Here is a 25,489-nt window from a genome sequence, read left to right as displayed (position 1 = left end):
TTTAGAGTGCTGTGGTTTAGACAGTCACATCACCTGTGTGTTCAGTCAGATTGAGATCTGTGGAGTTCAGAGGCTGGGTAGGCAGTTTTAAGTTCTTTGCCTCCTGGGCCCCATGCACAGCGGGCTATGATGCACTGGGTGCTCTTGTGCCTTTCTATCATGGACGGCACTGACATTTTTCAATAGTTTGTGCTGCATTGGGATTGCATTTCGGTGGGATCAGATCGGGCTGCTGGACTTTGTTCCCCGTGGGCATGGGTGAGCCTTGGGTGTCCATGATCCTGTTACCAGTTTATTGGTATGTAATTATTATGATAATGTTATGTGGGGTTAATGTTTTGGCTGATTGGTGTATTTATTATAGAAGAAGGATGAAAAGATAAAAAGTAAAAACAGCCAATCAATCAAAACTAGTTACCAGGAGCTAAAATATACAATTTTTCATGAACTGTTTCATGCTACTGAAAAAAAAACTGATGAAATTTAACTCAAATTCAGAAATTTTAGTTACAATAAATACACTATAAGAAAATACAGGATACATAATGGTTTAATAGTTTTTTCTTCTGGGATCCTTTAAAGCTTCTATGTAGAACCCCACAGTGTCCTTTATATCAGTAAGGATTTCAGATACAGTAGAACCATTTGGGTAAGCTAAGAACACATAATTGTAAAAAGAACCCATGAAGAGCCTTAAAGAGGACCAAAGAGTAAGTAAATAAGAAAATAAATATATACTATAAATAAATTATATATAATAATAAGTAAATTATATACCATTATAATAAATAACAACTTAAACTTTGATGACATGTACATACCGTATTTGTAAGTTGCACAGGCATTTTACATAATATATGAACACATGTGCCTTGAATGTAAAACACTTAAGTGGGACTCACCTCAGTACAGTTGTTGTCCCATTCTTGTGCACACATGTCACCTCTCTGGTTTGGTAGCCCACCTGCAGGTTCCGGAACTTTCCACGCTGTCGGTTCTGCCGGTTCTTTATCCTCTTTGTCTTGATAAGTTCTAAAGTCTCTGGATCCTTCATACGATCTTTGTCTCTTACCCGTTCCTCTTTAGCTCTTTTTAGCTCCTTGTTCTTACGCTTCTGGGCTTGTCTTTCTAGCCTTGCTTGTTTTCTTTCTTGCTTGCTTGGCCTGTCAGGCCGATTTTGTTTATCCTTGCGTTTTGGTCTGTCTAGACGTTTTGGTCTGTCTTGGCGATTTGGTCTGTCTTGGCGATTTGGTCTGTCTGGACGATTTGGCTGTTCCTTACGTTTGGGTCGATCTGGACGATTCGGCCGGTCCTTACGTTTGGGTCTGTCAGGTCTTTCCGGTCGTTTGGTTCGTCCAGGTTTTTCTGGTCTTTTGGGTTGGTCAGGTTGTTCAGGCTGAGTTTCTTCCACTTGCCTGGCTTGGCGTGAAGGGGGAATGATGCAGTCCCCCCAGGATCCCACTCTGAGGCTGTACATACTCTCTTCATCCTCACAATCTTCTTCATGACAGGGTTGGAATTCAGTAAGATTGGGGCAAGCTGAACCTCCAAAAAGAGGTGGAGCCAGGACAGATCGGATTCGGTTCTGCAAGCCTAAACCACATGTCTTAGAGCATAAGCTCCATGGAGAAAACTCTGAGACAATGCAATCCTGGGGGCATGGGATGATACAGGCCTGCTCCAGCCTCGGCTTGGGCTCAAAGTATTCACAGATGGTATCTTCTGCGGGGGCACTGTTGCTCTTCTGAACACAGGCCACCTCGCGGGTCTGTATGCCTTCCTCACCTCGCGTGCACACCGCTGGCCGTGTTACTGCAGGGTTGCGTAGGGAGACAGGAACACACTGGTTCCATGGTCCGAGCTGCCAATCGTACAGCTCCTTGTGCCAGTCACAGACACGGAAACAGGTCTGTTGGTTATCGGGCCGCTCACTCTGTGGACAGTTGGTATGAAGTGTAGTCCAGCCCTCGGAGTGGGCACACCATACTGCTCTGCTTTGACTCCCACCTGGACCACACTCGCTGCCCATACACCTGCCCCAGGGCCCTGTTAGAAGTGAAATAATTTTGTCAGATTCATGTAAAATGTACAGTACACTCCTAAATATTTTGTTACAGTTTTGATATTATAATGTTTCATGACAATATAACATGCTTGAACATTACATGATTTAGTATTACTCATTTTACTGACTCACTTACACCAATAAGGAACTTAGGGTTTTTTTTTCTTAGACTTTTTGAGATATTCAAAAACAATAGATGAAATGTACAGCATTTGAATGGTGTTACATTTAAAAGAGTTAATTCTGTGAGTTCAGTTAGTGCTGATATATGCACTTAAGACAATGTGCTCACTAGAAACGACCCTAACCCTAACCCATCAAATAAAATGATCATTTCCTAAATCAATATTCCTCTATTCCCATTTGCCATGTTTGCCATGAAGCACTCAGAGGGAGGTAAATGTATCAAGGATGATGGACAGTAAATGATTGCCACTCCTGATGGCATCAGCAGAAAAATAACTGCTGCATAGAGCAAAGCGAGAAGTGACCGAAAAAGATCCCTGCTTCAGAGACATGCTTGCTTAGGAAAGTGGGTCAGTGTAAAAAGCCAGTGCCTTTTTTTTCTCAGTTCAATATTCTCTTCATCTTTCAAAAAAAAAAAAATACTACCCCATTTCTGGTGCCACAGGGGCTACAGTGACATTATGTCTACTGGGTGCATCTGTATTCTGCTTTGAAACAGCTTTTGCAGCTTCAAAGCAAAATCTTTTGAAAATATACCTGCAATTAATTTTTTCAGTTTTGCAGCATATTTTCAACATGACTGATTCTCTTTGATGGTCTTTTCTAGCCCAGTGCGGTTCGTGGAGCGCTTTCTTAAAAAGAAAACATCAATGTAGTTGTTTGGCCTTTGGATGACTTCATGAGATGTCGAACTCAGTGCTTGTCTACCTGCGCCATAAAGTGCCTGGGCTGGAGAGTGATTTACCAAGGGCCGGGGAGGACTGGAGCTCTTTGAAGGTTTGCTTTATGGCCTTTCTCGATAAAGGTGAGGCAAGGAAATAAAAATGTCAGTGGAAGAAGCAATAGACAGAATTAGCCTGCAGGTGAGGCCACAGCCACACGATCAATAAAGATCAATAGTAACCTCAAGAACCTGGACCAAATTGTAGAGACAGAGCTGGAACATCCACAATTGACCATACACTCCATTTTATCAGGGAGAAAATGTGGAGAAAAGAAATAAGCTGAAAGCTGGAAAGCATACTTATCATGCTATCTGACAGACCAAACATAAGCTGCTGACTACAATAATAGTGTGCACTATACTACATCATCGTCCTAAGCAATAAAGATTCGAGGTTGAAGAGTTTAAAAAAAAGAAGAAAAAAAAAGAAATACTTTTGACAGCATAGGACCTATGAAATGTGTTTAGTGTTGTAACACTATTTGTTTTTCCCACCCAGGATGCCTGCATCCTTTCCACTTTGAGCCCTAGCAGGTGCCCTGTGTAATTTATGAAGGTGTCACAGGGTTCCATGGCTATCCACAGGACACAGGACACCAGGATAGTACAGACTATAATCAGTTGCTGAATTGAATAGTATGCCCGCCATCCATTGCCAAAAGGTGCCAAGGGAAGCTGGGAATGAAAACAGGAGAATAGTTAGGACTGGAAGTGATTCATTCATTGGCTTTTTCCCCAGGAGGGCATTTTAATTATATATATATATATATATATATATATATATATATATATATATATATATATATATATATATATATATATATATATACACTAAGATCAAATACTGTGAAAATACGTGTTCTGCATGTTCTGAAAGAAAAGCTGATAAGTAATGTAAGAATGTTATGGTTAAATTGCTTTTTTTTTCAAATATTGGGAAAACATTGCTGGGAAATCTATTGTTTTCAAGTCTTTAAGGCTTTATTTTCCCATCATGCACCTTGGATTAATTAAACAGATAAATATTTGATTCCAGTAAAAATGTTCCATGAATGTGCCAGTAATAACATTATGTTGACTGATGGATTTACAACCATTTGGTAATGAAATAAGTATTAATCAGGATTATTATATTTTTTGTGTTTAATACATTGTTGCAATGCAAATGCAGAGTGCAATGCACTTATTATATATATATATATATATATATATATATATATATATATATATATATATATATATATATATATATATATATATATATATAATAAGTGCATTGCACTCTGCATTGCAACAATGTATTCTGTTTAATCATCCAGTGAACTTCAAAGGCCTGTGTAAATAATAAGAAAGGTCATGGGCTAACTAGGGACAGAACGTAATTAGCAAGAGGTCTGCCAGTAAAGCATGTGTTTTATTCACAGATACAATTTTTTTAATCTACTTATCAGCTATCAGAAACCAGCCTCCAATTGCTTACAGCCACAGGGTCAGAGATTTCCTACAGTGTATTGTTTCTGCTTTTCAGGGACAAAAAAAAAAAAAAGATCTGTGCAAAATCATTTCCAAATTGGTAATGAGATTTCCTCCTGCATCCCTTCCCTCTTGGATGCACATGATAGAAAGAGCTATACAGATTTAAGAAATTATGGCACATGCTTCATAGATGTTACAAGGCTGCCACATAATAAGTCTTGGCTGGTATGGCTGAATATCTGTCCTCTGTACACCTGAAGATGAAGTCTCCAACATTGCTATTTCACACTAGTCCTCCCCTGCCACAAGTCACCCTACAGTCTTTTTTTAGTCTCCTATTAACGAACAGTAAAAGCTTTGCTTGGTTGACATTTTAACAGACTGACATGGAGCGGCTGGTTTTTGTCTGGGACTGGTTCTGTAGAATTTCCTTATGGAAGATGCTGCTAAACAATTTGGCCAGAGAGCAAAAATGAAGCAATTTAATTACAAGGCCAATCCTTCTGAATATCATTAGCTAGATACACCATCCATCACTGCAAAATCCTGGTCACGTCCACATCTCAAAAGCTTTCACAAAACAAATCAGCCTTCCTGTTTTTCAAGAGCCCACACCCTACGCTGAGGTCAGCATGCAGTGCTCTCTGGCTCATATGAAGTGACCCATGCTGGACTTGATTTTCAACCACAGAGATCAAACAGTGTAGGGTAATGATGGAGATCTGAGGGCTTATTGTCTGGAGCCCCTTCTAGGTATCCTTCACAGAAGCAGAAGAAAGTGAAGGATTGATCTTGCACCACATGGAGTTCCGCCAAAAATAGAGATTTGTCAGTTTTTTAGGGAGGATATCATAATTCTCATGAACAAGAATTGTGCTACAACAATCTCAGATTTACGTTTATCTGTTCTAAGCAGAGGGCTTTATTATAAAAAAATTTCTCGAAGGGGCATTACATGCCTCATTTGGGATGTCGTGCAACATCAAAAAAGGCTTATTCTCTCCAACACACAGTGCATTCCTCGCAGGCATTCTTTTCAGCCTCATTGAACGACAGGGGTGGATAAGGCACAGACACTTTTATGTCGAGAGACTTAAAAGCAATTTGGAATCCAATCTGATCAAATGGCTAAGCAATTTAAAGTTAGAGGCTTTCCTCATGGGCTTAACCATGGCTTGATGACAGGCTTTGTATATAGTGTCACTCTATAGCAAGAGCACATAATCGCAAGCACTGATTCACCACCGTTATTCATCCGTTTATCTGGTACTGTCTTATGAGCGGCTCTATGGCAACAAAATTAAAACTGACCTGTTTTTTCTTGTTAGTTCCTGTCACTGTTCACACATCAGTACCCCAAGCCTATCAGCCGGAGATTGCCAATTTAAATCCCGACTGATGCCCCCCCAGATCGGACCCCCCCCCCCCCCCCCCAACACCACCACCATCACCATGCAGGAGTAGGAAGACAGACAGACATCTCAATTAACTCAGGTTATATTTAGTCTTATGATTCGCCAAATTTGACATTAGAAAAGAACAAAAAACATTCATATTAAAAAAAGCTAATTTACAAAATTTAAATATCCAAAAGCAAACATGTTCACACTTTGCTTAGTGTACATCATACATGTTAAACAGACAGCCATTCGAGAACAATAATATGAACTCAGTTCAATTATGCTCAACATATATACACTTTTTAATCAATAAAAACAACCTACAGATGCCAAAGTTCAAACTGAAAAAAGACACACACACACACATTCTTATACATAAATCAATACAGTATGTATGTATGTGTGTACAGTATGTATGTACAGTATGTGTGTATGTTCTTTTTACCCAGCAAAAATCACTTAGTGCTCAGAGAAACTCCCACCCACACAGTTTCTAACGCACAAAAGGCAGAAATTGATTTAGCACTATAATCTATTGTGTAATTTGCCAAGTGATTGTAAAATAAAGTCTGACCCCTTTCAGAAAATTATCTGTCATGCCAGCATGGAGTCTTCAATGATTTTAGAAGCACTAGCAATCAGAATAACCATTTTAACAACTCAAGAGGGTGTGTGTGTGTGTGTGTGTGTGTGTGTGTGTGTGTGTAGGGGAATGTCATCCAGAAAGGTTTTGCAGGTCAAACAGATGAGCTACAGCAGAAGTGGATTAAAAGAACTAAACGGATCTCATTTTGCAATCTTGTAAAAAAAAAAAAAAAAAAAAACTGTCACTATGTTTTGTTGTTTTGTCCTTGGGAATAAAAGCACCGAAGGACTCATCAAAAAGCCAATAACAATCGTTTAAATTTATTAGTTAAAAAGTGCCAATGATAAGTGACTATAACTTTGACTAGAGGTAGGAAGGCTACCCTTCCAACCCAAATGCAGTACGGTTTGATTTAGTACCTAATTTTTAAATTTAGTTACATACAGTTAGGTTTGAACAGGTAATCGGATTGGACAAGAGTGCTGATATAGAGCGTAACAGCCATTCACCGTATAAAATGACCTAGAAAAAACTTTTTTCGAAGAGCTCAACTGTAGGAGCTCTGACCATCACCATCTTGGAAAAAGCTGATTCCACCTAAACCCCAGTTAATTCATAAATGTGCAAATGAGCAGAACAAACAGAGCCTGACTGTTGTTTGGACCATGGCTACAACCCACAAGCTAGCTAGCGTAGCTAAAATGCCATAGTGGCTGATGTTCATTTATATGCTAAGGTTACTTTCAATCTGATTAAACTCCATTGTTCATACCCTATATGTTGTCCCATCCAGTTCAACTCTTACACTTCTTGTAGTAAGTTAAACTACAGCTACTGCTTAGCTAAAGTGATGCATAACGTAGCTAGCGGTTTTACGCCCGCACTGCAGCCGTCACTCTAATTATCCAATCCTGTACAAATTATGCATAACTTTATGACCTAATATAATTTTACCTAATGTGTTATATTATAAGTGTATAAATGCATATAAAAAGTAAAATAATAGTAAGTATGTTAAAAGGATGGAGAAGCATCCTACAATGATTACAGATGATACAAATCCACAGTAGCCAGATTAAATCCTCCACCCAAGGATGGGATTCACTGAAGCAATGCTTGCGGCATTTTTTCAATCAAATTGAATATGAAGCCACGCTTCTCATGCAATCGGCAAGCAATCACATGTGCACGCGTGTTCACAAAAATCTGAACAGACAAAAGTGATTCCATTCCTCCAAACCACTAACTAGTTATTTTGCCGAAAGTGAGACAGGCAGATGAGTGCATTTTGCCTGAAGTCTGTGCTCTGCTATTGTTAAAGGAAAACAGCACTGCACTGTAGAGAGAGAGAGAGAGAGAGAGAACAGACCTCCACCAAAACATGGAGGGAGTGATGAGACACCCAGTGACAGCTTGAGTCACTCGCACACAAAGCACAAAGAGCATGCTGTTTGGCCATAGCATTGTAAAGACAGACACACACAATCCCTTTGTCCTTTATTCTTTCCTGTACAAATTTTAGAAACGTTCCTTCTCCGCTTAGGACTGTAACTCGTAACTCGTGTGCGTACAAATCCTCGGCTGCTGAGTCTCCATTTATTCTGACACCGAAGGATAAATCAAGTCTAATCGCAGGCACCATTAATGCTATAGTCAACGACTAATTAGGTAGAGACAGAAAAGTGCAGGATATGAAAGAGCCAGCACAGCTACAAAGGACAAAACAGTCCAAACATGCAATCACAGGCAATCTTTCAACGCTCTGCCAACGTTCCACCTGCTGGTGACTTTGAGCTGATCTGCTGATCACATGTGGCAGGTTCACAACTGATTTAAAAAATCGTGATCTTGTAGCTTATGAGAGACTAACCATGACTGGAATGAAAAGGTGGAGCACCTGTAGAACAGAGATTTATGTGTTCTACACACTGAGTTGGGTTTAACATCAACTCAGAGGCAGATTGTACAAATACTGGAGGTGGCCTGCCATTAAAAGACATGGGATATAAGGTTTTGTTTTTTCAGCATTAACAATTATCTTTATCTGCTTTTCATTCATTTATAGTCATCTTCTATACCAATAATCTGCTTGTCTTTGGACTTTAGGAAGGGAAACCCCACTAAGCACTAAGAGAACATGCAAACTCCACATACTGACCCAAGGTGGGAATTCATCCTTTTTTTTTTTTTTTTTTTGTCTACTGTGAGACATTGAGATCTAATGCATTGCCCCATTCTCCAACATACTGCACTATTTCCATTGTCGACTGTTGATGCCATCCCCATATAATGTAATGACCAGCTTTCACTAAAGTCACAGCAAGGGGGAAGGTTTTTTTAACAGTGCAGAATATTTCGAGGCATCTAAACAAACTTGTTTTTTTTTTTTTATTAGCAGAAAAAGAACAAATCCAGACATAAAGAAAGACGAAGGGTAGGAGGGAATGACAAGTGAAGATGTTGGGGGGAAAAAAATTATTACTTTGACAAGGAAGTCGGGATGGAAAGAGTTGACGTCATGATAATGTGTGTGTGTTTGTTTGGGGGGATTTAAGACATTAATTCAGACAAAACAGTTTTATCACTTTAACTGACACGTCTCTTAATGCGAGTTCTTGTTCTCTTGCTGACGTGCTGGCAATACCGAAACTAAATAAAGCTTACTGGATTGAACAGAGGGAGAGAAAGAGAAACACGGTATGGGGTCTGTCGGTTCAGCGGTCTGCATACTGCACAAACAGCAGGTTTACAGGCTCCACGCTGCTGTTCTGATTAACATCCCGTACACATCACTCCAGCGTATGCTTTGATCTAATGCGACCAGTGTCTTTCCTCCTCTAGCACATTCTACAGTCGGTGCTGTGATTTGTCTCATATGTTGCATTAAAATAGAATCAGTGAAAGAATGGCGGGGGGAAGAGAAAAAAAAACTAATTATACTTAAACGCTGCAAGGAGTCATTGAAATCTGTTGTAAACAAAACAATTAAGCATTCCTCCTAACTCTTAACTTTTATGTCTGCGTGGCTTTATGATTATAATGATGGACTGACTTAAGTGTGTTAAAGGTTGACTGTATTGCATACTGTAGGAATATCATAACTGACGTTGTAGCTTTGTAGCATTTCATTTATTCATTCATTCATATCATTTTTTACATCTTCCTTAACAAGTTTATTCTGGTCAGGGTTGGTGCATCTAAAGCCTACCCCAGGAGCACTGAGTCAAGGGAAAAAAAAAAAAAACACTGCATGTATCCTTCACAATTCATACTGCACTCATGCATTCACAACTAGGAGCAATTTAGTATTACTAATCCAGGCATGTCTCTGGGACGTGGAGAAATACCCAGAGAAAACCTACATGGACACAGAAACTCCACACAATACCCTGAACTGGAGAATCTGGAGCTTTGAGCAAGCAATGTATCCGAGAGAGAGGGAGAGAGAGAGAGAAAGAGAGAGAGTTCTGCATGAAAAATTAATGATGTATATAAAATGAACTGATAGTACTGATTTAGTACACTGTATTACCACAATCATGTACTGGTATATATTTTTGAGTCACAAAAGATTGATTGATTGATTGATTGATTGATTGATTGATTGATTGATTGATTGATTGATTGATTCCAGAATTGAAGGAATTCTTTCTAAAAATGCAAGTAAATTATAATCAAATTCTTAACACTTTCCTGGCGTTAACATGCATGATATAAGGCACATCCTAAGCATTTTATAATTTTATGTTAACTCAATGCTGCTAATTTTTACATTACCCTGTACATTATTTAATTACAAAACACAGTCATAACAAAAAGTTAACTATTAAAAAAAAAAAAAAAAAAAAATGGCACCCAATTTGTAAATTAACCTTTATTTTAATTATATATTTTTTTAGTAATGGCACACATTTTGCATATTAATGTCACTTTGACATATTGAAGTACAGTACACTGAGCTACAAAAACAGTTATGAATCTCTTATGTAAATTAGACTGCAAAATAGCTCAGCTGCATGGACAAAAAAAAGTTCCTAAAATTTAAATTGTTTTGGATAGAAACTCCAACTTAACTGTTTATATGGATGCTGATGCAATAAGATGTGTGTTTATATGCTCAAAGCACTTAATTAAAATATAACTTTTTTTTAACATGGCCAAAGTGGTTCTGCCTACTACAGTATAGTTAAAGAAGAAGCAAAACTTTAAGAAAATTTTCTTTGTTTAGAAGAAGATGACCAAGATGGGCCATGGATTGTGTCATATGAACAATATTTGTGTTCCTGATGTTCTTTCTAATTAAGCAGCATTTTCAGAAGCACATACCAGTCTTACAATTTGTAATTAGGAGCAGTGTACAAAAAGGAGCCCATTCTGAGCCCCTTACTTTAAGTACATTTACATTTAGGCATTTTGCAGATGCTCTTATCCAGAGCGACTTACAAAAAGTGCTTTAAAGTTTACATCACTGCTGGGTTAACTAGGTTAATAACTAAATGCCATAAGTCCAACACAACTGGGAAGAAATATGTATAAATAAGAATATTTAGATTTCCCATCACTTTTATTTATAATGGGAAATTCAAGTTAATAATTGCCCTTTGCTGTACCATGGACCAGAACCCAGTAGAAAACTGGCTCTCATAAAATCTGTTCCGAGAAAGCAAGACCAAAACTTACCTCTGCTGCAGAGGAGAAGTTTATTTAGAGTCACCAACCTCAGAAATCACCAAATAACAGTTGGCACCTCAGACTAGAGCTGTTATGAAGGCTTTACAGAGCATAAATAGCAGAAACATCTCAAAATTAACTGTTCAGAGAAGATTATTGCATATTTTGGATGCCTTCAGTATTGTTTTACAGTGTGGAAAGAACTTAAAATCAGGAACGACCATGGAGTCAGAAAATGTGTCCAACCTTTTGACTGGTACTGTATGTCAAATTCAATGGGGCTCAAGTCAACTAACCATCGAAAGCAACAAACAGTTAAATTTTACCCATTCACACCTTTTTCTATTCCTATTCTATCTTTTTATAGAACAGCAACCATAATACATCAGGTTTCAGACTAAATGTAAAAGAGACATTTAGCCTAATCAGGTGGTGGGAGGAAACCCACTTTATCAAGTCCATACCAAAATCCCTGTAAAGCCCTGGCTGTAGTTAAACCTCACATAACAAAACTGTCTAGCATGCTTCACAGTTCATTGTATAGACCTCAGCTCTTCACTTCATTTGGCTTCCCCATTTGTAGGTGGAAGCGCAGTGACTTGTGTATAATGGGTTTAAAACTGGTGTAGAGCAGCTTGGTGATCAGTACACCTACAGTACAATCCTTGTTTAAAGGATCACACTTAGAGATATAAACCTTGTGTCTCAGACACATTACAAAATAAAAATAATTGTCCTTATTTTTTTAAATCTCCAACCACAATTATTTAGATCTGTACAATCTGAAATAGGAAAGGAAACTATGGAGATAAGGAAGGCACTGAATCCAGTGGTAATGATAATGACAATGATTGGCCTAATGGTGCTGATGGTGGTAATGGTGGTCCTAGTAGTAATGATGATGATGATGATGATGATTGTCATTTGTCATATTAAAGCAATTACATCCTACTGGCCAAAAAAAATTACATGACTTAACATCAATACTAATCTTAAACACAGCTACAGTACAGCTTCAACAGTACATATACAGTATGAGCAATCCAGAGATGATTCACAGAGAACAGGAGGACCAAACAAGAGAGCTGCCAGTGTTTGACGACTTGAACCGATTAGGGCAGATTTACATAAATGACGAAAGTGGAACGGTTAAACAGCATGCTAAGCAACATGTTCAGAGCTCCACATGATCCACTGTATTTCGCCAACGAGAAGCAGGGAGCCATTATGCCAGCTCAGAGAGCCAAGAATAAAAGATATGAGCCAGGTTTAAATGCTGGCAGTCAAAAGCATTCAAATCAGTGATGGATATTAAACAGGTAGAGCACAAAGTTTGCATAATAAGTGCATATTTTAGACAGAAAAAAAAGGTCAGCATTTTACCTCCATAGTATACCTGTCTGCATTGAGTATAAAATTATCTATTTTAATTGCAGGCATAGGATAATTTTCAAAATCAAAATCTCATATTCAAAAAATATTGCTCGAATGTCCGGATCCACACTCTATTTGTACTATGAGGTCAGCAGCTGTCCAGCAGTTGTTCACTATCATTAATTGTAATACCAACTCACACACAGTAAAGAAAAGTGTGGAGAAAAGTCTGCAACTCCCTGATAGCATTATTTGCAAATTTGGTAGCAGTTCTGACTAATGGCTGAAACAACCCACTCAACATGGTCCACGAGTGCTAGATTTATCAAACTCTTACCACAAGCACAAAAATGGGAGCCAAGTACTGCATCTGTTGCTAGTGGCTAGGATTCAGGATGTATAAGATCACAAGCACGGGCACAACAAGAAAACAGAGTGCACATGTTTGTGATTATCGCAGATTCAGAGAGATATTTTTTGCCAAAGCATGACTGTTACTCTACCACAAATAGAGATCAAATTATGGAATCCTGAAAATCCAGTTAAGCAACAAACTCGGATTTCTATGCCGTTTAATAACCCAATACCAATGGGAAATTGCGGAATTAGCCATGCCTGAAGGGAGATTCTGAAGAAGAAAAAAAAATTGTTAACAAAAGCACATCCGCTGCCTAACAACCTTGAAATGACCCATTACCAAGCTACCGAGCATCTTTGGCTGTCCAAAAGCCTGACAGACTGTGGTGCATGAACAGTATTATTCATATAGAACAGGGCTATATATCTTATAAATTAGTATGTTAGGTTTACATGACATTAGTGATGAAAGTCAGTGCTTGCCTGATTGCTTTAGATGTTCCATTGGTCGCCGGTCATATAGTATGTTATGTGTGTACATAACTGTGTCTCAACACTGCTGTGATAAATCAAATGCTGTTGGATAAACCTGTTATTTCATATAGCTGCACTATGCCACACTGGCCTTTTAATATAAATTGAACTGTCTCCATGATATCAAGAATATAATATATAATGATAATGTTATAGAAAGCTCATAGTTGGCCTCATGTATTAGTCAGATATTCCCACTAGATTGCAAAATCCATACAAGTCGAAGTTCACAGGGTTGAAAATGGCACGGTAAAAGAGCACTTATATTAAAGTAATGCAGCTTCCAGTAAGGCAGCTTAGACATTGGACCATGTTACTAGAAAAAAAAAATCATGTTCTTACTGAGGTTGTTAATTAAACTTAGTTTAGCCCCATTTTTATTGACAGCTGAGGTATAACGCTACTTATATTTGAAAACATAATCAACAGTAGTATCAAATGCGCCCATCTATGATCTAAACCGCTTATTCTGTGTAGGGTGACAGAGAGCCTGGAGACTATCCCAGGGAACTTATAGCACAAGGCAGGGGACATCCTGGATGGGATGCCAAACCATTGCAGAGCACAAGCACACACTCAGTAAACACTAAGCCATTATTTCATAATAAAAGACCATGGACACGTCTAAGACATAGACTAGGGTGGCATCCCTGCTAAAACTCTGATGCCCAGGTCAAATGTTATTTTGTACTTACAGTATAAGAGCAAGGTCTGTTCAGAACAGCAAGGTTAAGTGAATATGAAGTGTCCTGAAACATAAACATATTGAGTCAAGAAGACACTTGAGTTAACGACTTTGATTGCTGGCTACATCGGTTAGGAGAAGCAATCAGTTTAGAGTGTACTTACCACACCATTCACTACTCTGCAAAATCTATTGTAGATCCAGTCACCTTGAATTCAAATCATCCTGGCTGTCAATCGTCAGCATGGTGCTTTGCTGAAGTGGACGAGGAATGTCTGCACTAATGTCTGTTGATTCTGTGTTTCAACTTATTCATAATGCACTTATACAGTTAATTAAGTTGATTATATTGTGCCTGTGCAGACCTGCCCCTATATTTACAGTACACTTTATTTACAATCACTAAGAGTTTTATTCAGAAACGAATTATGTCTTCATAATGCACCAAAATAGAAAAGAAAAATCTCAATAGCCAAATGCCATTCATGGGAAATTTAAAGTCCATAAAAGAGTTAATAAAAATGTGCTGGATCAAGTGCTATTTTACAAGCTGATGAAAAATGATTGTGGGCACGATTTACAATAATTATTTCGTAATTACAGCTAGGACTATTCATGCAGCAATAGCGCACTGACAAACTAGAGGAGACAAAAATGTAATTTCATGAAATGCCTTTTATTCTATTAATCATATTATTCTTATTAATATGATTAATTAAATATAATAATACAATTCTTATCATATTTTTTATTTGTTTACCGTAAATGACAAGTTATTTTGTATTTACTGTATAAGCATCTCATTTGTCTAGTAACTAATTTAGCTACTATTCTGAATAGTATAGAGTATAAGGCTATTCAAAGCTAAAGAAAATGATAAACTTTACAGTTTTTCCCCAAATATTTATCATTTTCTCATTATTTCACTTTCTGTAGCTTTTAAACAACCAAATCATCATCGTAATAAGGGGGTGGGGCGGGGGGGGGGGGGCATATTGTCACTATTGAGGCCCTTAACTCTATGCCTATATAAAATACCCAGGGTACCCTCACTGTCAGTCCCAAGCCTGGAGAAAAGGCTAGGTTGTGCTGCAAAGTGCATCCATCATAAAAGCTGTGCCAAATGATCCGATGTGGCTTCCCCGAGAAAGGAAAAAAAAATCTTCAATGTTAAGCGGGTCAAATATTATCCCTTAACATTCCTTATTTATCATTTACTATATCTAATACAAAATAAAACAATATGTAAATTCTTATCGATGTGACAGTGCAATTAAGGGTGATGTTTCTGAAATAATGACCCGGGATGCCTCCAATCATTACCTCAATCCTCAAAAGACTTTCAATCCAACCCCAGCACTTAACATTTAGCTTGAGGCATAACATGCTGCATACTGCCTTAACAGTTTGTTTATGTGAACCCAGTCCTTCAGATTTACTCACTCGTATACAATTATAGCGCTCTGTCCCCAGACGCCGCTGGTTTCAAAGCTGCAGTGCCCACACAAGGTCACTCTCATGACCAGGCTCACTACAATACCTATTTAAAGTTGAGAGGAAAACCCACAGAGGTTCTCTACTGCACAGTGGAAAAAAAAAAATCACCAAGTTTTTTTTTTTTATGAAGAAAGATGTTATGTTAATAAGTTGTTAAGGAAAAAATGAGCTGAATACAGGGTGAAATAGATGGCTTTTTATTCAAATAATATTAAATATATTTTTTGTGCATAAATAGGGGGAAAATCCATAATAGTTATGTGGAGGGCAGACTAATTAAAATTCTTTTTATTATTCGTTTCCCATCACTGAGACATGTCCCTGATCTATCGCTTGTTTTTTTAGTGCAAATGAGATATGTAGAGTTATCTACAGAACCCTTTCATGTACTTAGGTGTGCACACACAAAGGCAGTGCCCTGCAGCAATGTTAGAGTGGTGCTCGATATCAGGGCAGTGTGTCAGCAAGACTGTGAGCTGAAAAAGCACACACACCACCGCGGAAATCAATCCCACAAGCGCAGCGCTAAGTGCACCAGCCATTTTTCTGCCTTAAAATCTTCTTTTTTTTCTTAAGGAAGCACACCAAACCTTTTTCTTGCATATGAAGGATGATTAGTTTAAGAAAGACAAAAATGTTAAATCGTACAGTGTGCAACAAGGGAAAAGTAACAGCATTGACTGCACAGTACCTGGATTGTTTTAATGCATCAAATATCATTGTATCTGTATTCTGTTTTAAACGGAGTGGATGTGGCCTAAAACTCTTATCAAATATAAACCTTTATTACAAACACCATTATTAATTTTCTTTCTACCTGTCTGTGATACAACAATCAGTCATAACTTTACAATGCAAGACATTATACCCAGCCTTGTGCTACTGAGGCAGCTCTGGCCCCTTGAGGTGTGGCTCCATAGGGACACACCTCAAGGGTAGTGGATCTAGAGGGTTGCAGGGTAGGGTTGCTGGGCTCTTTGTCTGCTGGGCTCCATGAACAGTGGGCTGTGACGCATTGGTGTTCGGGTGCCTTTCTCTCATAGCCAGCACTGATTTTATTTTCATATTTTTGTATTATTTTATTTCTTTATTTATTCGTGCTGCATTGGTTTTATTTGTGGGAGAGGACTAGGCGGGCTAGCTTTTGGTCCCCAAGTGCATACAGTAGGTTTAAATTACAGGGGTGGGGGTTTGCACAATCAAAACCAGCCAGTGTAACCCCTAAATCCTCCCTCTGCAATATCATTTCATAATGATAAATATAAATTATGAACTGTTAAAAAAAAAACATAATATAGTGGCTGGCCTTCTTAATTTAATGTAATTAGCAACTTTTCTAGATGGGGGGTGGTCATGTCCTCGGAGACCCCCCAGTTCAGATCTCACTTCCCCACTGATGAACCTGATGTTAAACATTTTAACCAAAAGTATAGATGAACCTTAAGTAGCCATGTTTATAATTGCTAATCAATGATGTGTTAATGTTATGTGTTCTTAATTTTATAATAATGCCTGATTTCAATTATCCAGTTACTAAGAATGTACATTTCTCAGCACTATTTTGATTAATGTAATGCTTGTTTCTCCCTAATGCTTCATATCACCCTACTCTTATCTGTCGATTCCAAATAATGGTTATTCTATCACTGTAGCTGCTTGTAAATAATTCATAATAATTACTGAATAATATGTGTAAAGACAGCTAACTCAATATTGCGCCACAATTTAGGAGGGTGATTCGGAGACTTAATGCACTTAAGTGATAAAGCTAAAAAGTCAAGGTCTACCAAGCACGCCTATTGAGGGTAAGTGCACCGAGGTGCTTATATTTCACGAGCGCGATGTTAATATTACGCATCAATGATGCTTTCCCATGACACTGGCAGATTTGTATACAGGGAGGGCACCTTGAACTATTGAGCTATAAAATGACAACGCATCAATTTCCAAAGGACTGGAGGGAGCATCGTTCTTCCAGTGTAATCAGCTCGTGTTCCACTCAATGGCTCGCTGAATTATTCAATACACAGCGAGGTAATTCTCAAGAGTGGACAGCTAAAAGGGTATGAAAATGTTACAATAGCAGACGTCAGTGTGTAAGATGAAGCTTAATTGCATAGCGTCCTCTATTAAGTTGAAGATTGTTAATCAAACGGCTGCTTTATGTAGGATAAGAATTGTGGAATAGGTGTAGAGGGAAATATTCTAGCCGTTGGGATGCATTGTGAATGCTGTGCCGTATTTTAGCACCTCAGATGGAGTGAACCAGTCACCTTGCTCCAGCATGCCTGCTGGTCATTATTATATTCACTGCCAAGTGAGGGACTGTGGGGGACAGTCACAGAAAACACACACACACACACACACACACACACAAAGGCATTCTTCATAGTTGTATTTAAAACTAGATATTTTAGAGTGTACAATCTATGTGCATTTGCATAATCAGTTTGTGTGTGTTATAAGGTAGTGAGAACAGAGCCATGGTCATTAGGGACTCCCTCCTGCCTCCACATGTCCTCCCGCTAGCCATGCTAATGGTTCTAAAACACAGCAGATGGGAGAATGGTGGTATCTAGGGAGTGTGTGCATGTGCACGAGCGTGTACATGTGTAGGTGGTGGAACGTGTGAAAAAAGGGGAGGGCCCATGTGCTCATATATATGTGTGATGGAGGAGGGTAGAGTGCATGTGTAAACCAAGGTGGTAACAATGCTGGCTGTTGACGGAATGGAAACCTGTGTGAACGTTTACAGTTTTAGTGGGAAGTGTATTTATTTCATTATTTAATGAAAGTTAACACTGCTTTTACAAAAATGTCGCACACTCTAAAGGTTTCACTAGACCACCTTTAGGTTTGATTACAGCACACAATGTGGTGGCCAGTTCATGTGTGAAAATTTAAAAATTCCATTGGCCATTTAGGATCGTCAGCTGACGTTATTTTATTGCCACATAATTTGCCCTAGAATATACCGGAACAACTGAAGCGACCCCAGATCATAACACTGCCTCTAGTTATACAACACATGATAGGTGGCACAGTGGCTTAGTGGTTAGCGCTATTGCCTTGTACCTTCAGGGTTTAGGTTCAAATGCCTCCTTAGAGACTGTGTGCGTTAGGTTTGCATTTTCTCCCCGTGCTTGGTGGGTTTCCTTCAGGTACTCCAGTTTCCTCCAAAGACATGCAGATTAGGCTAATTTGAGTTCCTAAATTGCGAGTAGTGTGTGAATGCGCTTGTGAATGGTGGTGGAGGTCCTACCACGGTCAAGAAAATGGGAGTAAATACAATGATCATCACTGGCATGCGCGGTCCCTAGTTGGACAACAGAGGTTCCTCCAGTAGACGGATGTTTGGATGGATAACTATGCATGGTGGGTGCATCTCTTCCCTTCTTATGTAAGGTCAATCAGCACTAAGTGTGTTTAAAGGATGGGTTAGTACAATATGATGGACAGTATAACGAAGAAGTCTCCTGGGATGAATACAGGAAATGCTTTCTGTGAACGACTTTTCAATCACTGGTGTTCCATTCAGTGTTCCAGGGTAAAAGCTAGTTAATAAAGAATGAATTGATTAATGAATTGTGTATTACACACTTGAACATTGCTTCAAAGTGAGCTGCGGCATCTTCCAATGACATCAAAAACCTTTTGATAGATTTGCTGCCACGTTCATTATTCTTCATGTACATAGCTTTTAAAAATCTTCAAATGCCGTGTGCCCCTGGCTGTTGTATATTAATAGAGGAAATTAGCATAAGTCTTTATTGAAATATTCATAGGCACAGTAGCAGCAGCTTTAATGATGCTGCTGCATTAGATTGCTTTGAGGAGCTTGTGTGGTGCTGCTCGCTCACTGTAGCTTCTGGCAACATGGAAAAGCAAGGCAGGATGAAATAAAAGGCCAAAATATAACAGTGTTTTCTTGAAATAACTCAGGAAAGTCATCATGATATACTTATGAATATGAGAGAAAATGTTTGCTCATTAGTGAGAGTACACCCCAAAATAGTCTAATGGGGGATTTTGCATTTTTTAAGGCAGTGGGTGGGGTCATGCGCACACTTTCTTCACTGATGACCTACTTTAGTTTCTCTCTATTTCCATTCCTGAAAGACTTTTTTTTTTTTTTTACTTTTTTAATTCTGGGATTGTATTATACCCCAAGCCAAAGAAATGGTTTATGTTCCCTAATGGCAAAGTCTTTTTTTTAATCTTTTAGACCTTTCATATGAAACATGGCAATTATCATCAAAAGTATGAAAAAAAAAACATTTAATGCTTAATCATCTTTTTTTATGAATAAAACAGCAATTCCCTATTCTGGTAAAAGTCTCACAATAATGCATAACACACTTTCTACATCAACAGCACGCACAAGAATAATCAATATACTCACGTTTGTTCCCAAGTGTTTGCTTTTTTTTCCAACAGAAATGCCATCCATTCAGACAATTCTTCCATTATTTTCCGCCTCATACTAAAATTGACTGAACAATCTTCACTCATGGCCAATAATTTTACTTTCTATTGTCACTAGTCAGAGAAAGCATCCAAAATAAAATATCATCTTTGCCACAGAGGTCCTTTGACATTATCAGAGTGAAATGACAAGTCTGTCCTCAGAAAATGGCAAAAGAAAACATCTGAATAGTCTGGGGCGCTCACAAAATAACCAATGTTAATATTTAATATCAAGGTATCACTTCAGATGCAGACAGGAGAGATGGCTTCTGTGACCTCAAGTCATGATGATACTCTGACCTTATCAGAATCAACGGAAATCCCACAAGAGGGGTTCAAGGATAACAAAGTCATGTGCATTTTACTTTCTGGACCATGTCATATTATTTAAAGAGAAAAGAATAATAAAATGAAATGAAATAAAATAAAATAAACTGCTCAAAGATTTTATGTCAAGAATTTATGTTGCTTTGCTTATTCATGTTTAACCGCATTATTTTTTTTTCTGTTTTTTGCTTTTTTTCTCGTTCATACGATTTAAATTCAATGATTGATGATTGTGTCGATTTTCTAACTGTACTGCAAGCATATTATATTTTTTAATACATTAGTGCCACCTACAAGAGCATTGACTTAGAGTATTTAGAATTTGCTTTTAATTTAAATAAACAAGCAAATAAATTAATTATTTAATTTACTTGTAATGCCATACCATGCTTAAACGTCTATCCTCCAGAAGGGTTTTTTGGTTTGTTCTTCTAAGCCAAGCTGTTAAGCATCTTTGAGGAGCCTTCAAGTCTTTAATTTCACTAATGCTCAGATATCATCAAAACCTTCTCAGTACGCCAGAGCCATGATCGGATCACCTCCCGGAAATTTCTATAATTATTAGCCGAATCACGTGGAAAATGTCTTGGAGACATGGGGGTTGTGTAGGGGGGTTTACCGCAATGGGGGTTGTGTATGGGGGTTTACCGCAATGGGGGTTGAGTATGGGGGTTTACTGTAATGTGCAAGTGGTGTTAGTAAAATCATGTGCGTACATTTTCCACAAACATACGCATTTCTCCCACGTGTTGTTAACAAGTTATCCCTTCATTTTACATTCAAGAAACAGGCCTTTCCCTCCTGTGTGTTCACAGGGACAACTGGAGTGGGCTCTTAGACAACCTAGCCAGGATCATCATTTATGGCAAGACAGCAGTATTTCTTTTTACTGTATCTCATCAGCTTACTGTGCTTGAAGATGTCAGTCGGTTTTATGCCTTCAATTCCAAGAAATGTCATTTGACCGCAGATAAAACAATCACAGGAAACCCTTTTTTGTACTTCCATGTACTGCAATTCAGGGTAAGAAAATGTAATTTCACTGACCTTTAAAGGCATTTTATCACACCAGGCCCTATTCAGAATGAGCAAACCATTGCAACTTCTCCAGGGGATACGGTACAAGCCTTTTTCAGCATCCTTATAAAAAAAAAATGGAAAAGGAATTTTCTTTTTTAATTAATGGTGAGGGGGCTGTACAGAACACTAGTGTGTGCACATGTTAAAAAGGTGTTAATTAGGTGATAATTAACTTGCGCTTCACAACAGTGTGGGATTTGCAGGACAGAAGTGTAGCCTCCTGAGGTCTGCACCTTGCTGTTGTGTGTCTTGCTAATTTTTGCTTGATATCTGTATCTGTTAGCATCATGATGAGTACGGGAACTGAGCAATTTGTTAAAAGAGAGAGCAGATTGTGACAGGCTCTAATTAATTCAGACTACTGTACTCTAGAGTGGTGAATCCGAGGCCTGGACCTTGTCTATCTCGGGAAGGAAGGAGCTACAAATTAGTGGATTTAGTTGGATCAGGTGTGCTAGAGTGAAGAAAATGTGTAGAGTAGGGGAACACCAGCACCAGGGCTGAAGTCTTGTAAAAAAATATTGGGTGATTTCATGATCTCTATTTTTACCCAGCGTGTCTTGCCTTGAATCGGGTCAGGAGAAACAGTGGTGCAATGCTAAGCCCTACTTGTGTGTGTTGGCAAGTTATTTTCTTTACCGTAAGAATATTTTAGTCCAAAAGGCCGTGAAGAGTACAGAATGCAGAAATACATATCGAGGCAACATTTTTTCTAAACCCATTATGATGCTATAACATACAGTATATATTATTTCCTATGATAAATTGCTTCTAATTGCAAATGTCTATATTAATGTGTAAGTATGGTGGCCTTTGATAAGCCAGGGTCTCTTCCAGGGTGCAGTCCTGACTCAAAAGCAATGTTGTATTCAAAGGATAGACAAATATAAATTAATGCATGAAGTATGGCACAGTTGGTCGTTTCGCAGCCTCGTGGCTCCAGTGTTCCCAGTTCCATCATAAGATCAGGTTACTCCCTTGTGGAGTTTTGCATGTTCTCCCTATGTCCCTTTAGTCTTCTCTAATTTCCTCCCACCTCCCAAAAATAGGATGTAGGTGGATTGGCTTTATTAAATTCCTCCGTGTGTGTGTGTGCGCAGGCTTTGTAAAAGACTAGTGGGCACATTTCTTATTATAGATCAACATCTACAAAGTGAAAGTGCTAATCCTGCTTCACCACAGGGCCTTGTCATCTGTTTACTTAGTGATGATGGGACTTTATCTTTACTAAACCTCAAACCACAGTCAGGTTTTTATCTTTACAGGGAGAAATCTAATTGTCCTAGCGGACTAAAATTACCCATGATGCAATAAATAGTCCTTAGAGAGAGTGGCCACAGGCAGAGGGGGCTGGTGTTAAAGTGAGAGTTGAGAGCGGTCTTCTCTCTCTTTATCTCTTTCGCACACAATTTCCACGTTTCAGCATGTTTTATTTAAACTACAATATGCAAAATATATACACATACATACATACATACACTGTTTATATATTATACACACAAACAATTAAAAAATGCACTCATAGGTGGAGTTTGACATTTACACCAGGGGTGAATTAAGCTGGGGGTAAAAAAATATTCAACTAAAGGGTGGCCTATTAAATATATATATATATATATATATATATATATATATATATATATACATTATTAAAAATGTTCTTTATGCTACTTAATCTTTTCATGGTAAATGTATTGGATTATGCTGATCAAAGAAATGGCAACAAATGTTTTAATAAGACAGTCTACAAAGAACAATTAAAAGATTCAATTTAGAACTTGGTTGTTTATGTACCAACCTCTGCAGCGACCTCATTTCCCCTCTCGTCTCTTCCAACCACTCAGCATTCAGCATCACCAGTATACTAATCACCAGCCTGATCATCTGTCATCATCTGCACATGTTGCTCACTGGGTCTTGCCTTTGGTTGGATAAGTTTTGAAGCCGAAATGATTCATAGGTCATTGTATGGCTTAACAAACACAATATCTTTCTCTGAAACTGATCAGGTACAGATACTGGACTGAAAATAAGACATGGAAACTTGCCAGGAAAGAAGAGCCAAAAATGTCCTTCAGGAAGTCTGGAGAACTATTCCTCAAGACTACATAAAAATATATGAAAGTCTGGCTCTTTTAAAGCAAAATATGAAGAAATGATGGGTGGCTCAAGACTTATAACTGTTGTATAATCTTATATACACTACCACTTCAAAAAAATTAAAATCACTTTTTAATTCCATGGTTTGTTTCTGATTATTATTTTCTTTCTCCATTGGAAAGTAATGCTAAAGGCGTCCAGAATATACATTTATCTCCTTTGAACAGTTGATATTGAGATGTATCTGCTGCTTATGAACTGTAAAGCCTTCATAACTAATCCAAGGTGCTGTTTGTTAGTTTGTGATTTCTGAGACTGGTGACTCTATATAAACTTCTCCTCTGCAGGAGGGGTAACGTTTTGGTCTTGCTTTCCTGGGAAAGTCTTCACAAGGTTTCATCATGGTGCTTGATGGGTTTTGTAAATGCACTTGACATAAAACTGTTCTACTGTTCTGTTTTGACCTTCATGTTTTAAAATAACAACTGACTGTTGTTGTTACTTAATTACCTAATTCCATTAATTATTTCATAATATTGAAATCCCAAGTATTGTACTGTAGAATATAGAAAATAAATCACTAAACAAAAACCAAGAAATTTGCAAGTGATCCCAATCTTTTAAGCGGTGGTGTAATTTATATAAGATTATGTGAGTAATACATATGTGAAAAATAATGTTACAGTCTAAAAAAATATGTATTTTGTGAATTGATTGTAAAACACATGACGTTATGTGACTTTTCTGATCACATTTGACTTTTGGTCAACAGAAGAACTCTTAACAATGGCTCTGACTTTCCCAGTTTTAAGATGTAATAATTCATAATTAAATTGAATTCATAAATAATAAAAAAATTCATGCGAATGCTGAAGCATTTAGTTGTGCAAATTATGTGATGTAATTGTTTAGATAAGAAATTGCTGGCAGATTCATTGTTCCAAGATGTTTGCACTAGTCTGACTGAGTGTTCATGCTGCAGGTGTTTTATTCGTCTACATGCCTAGCCGCGGTATCTTTTTTAAGCGCTAAATATATTTTCAATTTATTAACTGGTTTGAGTCTCTTTTTTTTTCTGTTTAGCAATGCTGATAGAAACATGAACTGACAGTTTAGCTCTCTATTATATCTCTATTCACGATCTCACACTGCGACAGTCATTACACGGCCCTGTGCTGTACATGTGTGACGCGCATTATGTATTCAACTCATCTTGTGTTTTCAATAGCTCTTCACTAAGCGAAATAAACGGGCTGCAAGCGTCAATGGGCTCTACCGAGACGAATGCATCACATATTGCTCCCTCAAGCACAGGACGTCGTCTGAATGAATGATTAACAATAAAAGTGATGGCCAGACGCTGGGAAATCAACATAAATGCTACTGCCTTTGTGTTGGATAATGCTGTCGGGAAGTCCTTTCAACTGAAGCCGAATTAGTTTCGTGCACCCCGTAGTCCCTGGCAGTGCATATCAAACAGGCTCGGGTCCGACGAACCCTGTCGTCTCCATTTCTCTGTTTGCTTCTTCATGCCGCCTGATATGCCTTGCTTACACACAGCAATGCTGCGCTCATCTCGAAAACAGATACGGCAGGGTTACGTTCGTCACGATAACACTAAATCATTTCTTGACAGCAGCTGCACAGTCCTCAGAGCAAAACAAGCTCTCTTTTTTGGGGGCGAATCAATAGGTATATTCCTGAGGGAGGACTATCACCATAGTGCACACAAGCTCTCTATAAAAGCCATGCACACTTCCTATGACCTTTCTGAGGAAAGCCACCTGGGTATCCACAAAGGGGAAAAAAATCAAGATAAATAAACATAAAATAAGCACACTAGGCTATTAATGATGTCATGGAGTGGATATTCATATAAGCATGCAGGAAGGCCGTATATAAGTGAAAATCAATCATCGGTTATATTTTAGTTTGAATGATGTGAAATACTATTGAAATG

The 25,489-nt window shown here is 38.1% G+C and overlaps 1 protein-coding gene across 1 annotated transcript in view; it reads right to left on the bottom strand.

The window, feature by feature from the left end:
- Window positions 1–25,489, bottom strand: part of thsd7aa (thrombospondin, type I, domain containing 7Aa) — a 100,175-nt gene that overhangs the window by 60,187 nt on the left and 14,499 nt on the right. The window contains exon 2 of the mRNA XM_053490479.1: window positions 903–2,046. Within this exon, the coding sequence (XP_053346454.1) occupies window positions 903–2,046 (1,144 nt within the window). The remainder of the gene's footprint in view (window positions 1–902; window positions 2,047–25,489) is intronic.

Source organism: Clarias gariepinus, chromosome 28, assembly GCF_024256425.1.
Source record: "Clarias gariepinus isolate MV-2021 ecotype Netherlands chromosome 28, CGAR_prim_01v2, whole genome shotgun sequence".
Classification (NCBI taxonomy): domain Eukaryota; kingdom Metazoa; phylum Chordata; class Actinopteri; order Siluriformes; family Clariidae; genus Clarias; species Clarias gariepinus.
The sequence above is the reverse complement of the archived record's forward strand: the minus strand, read 5'-3'. Positions and strand labels throughout refer to the sequence as shown.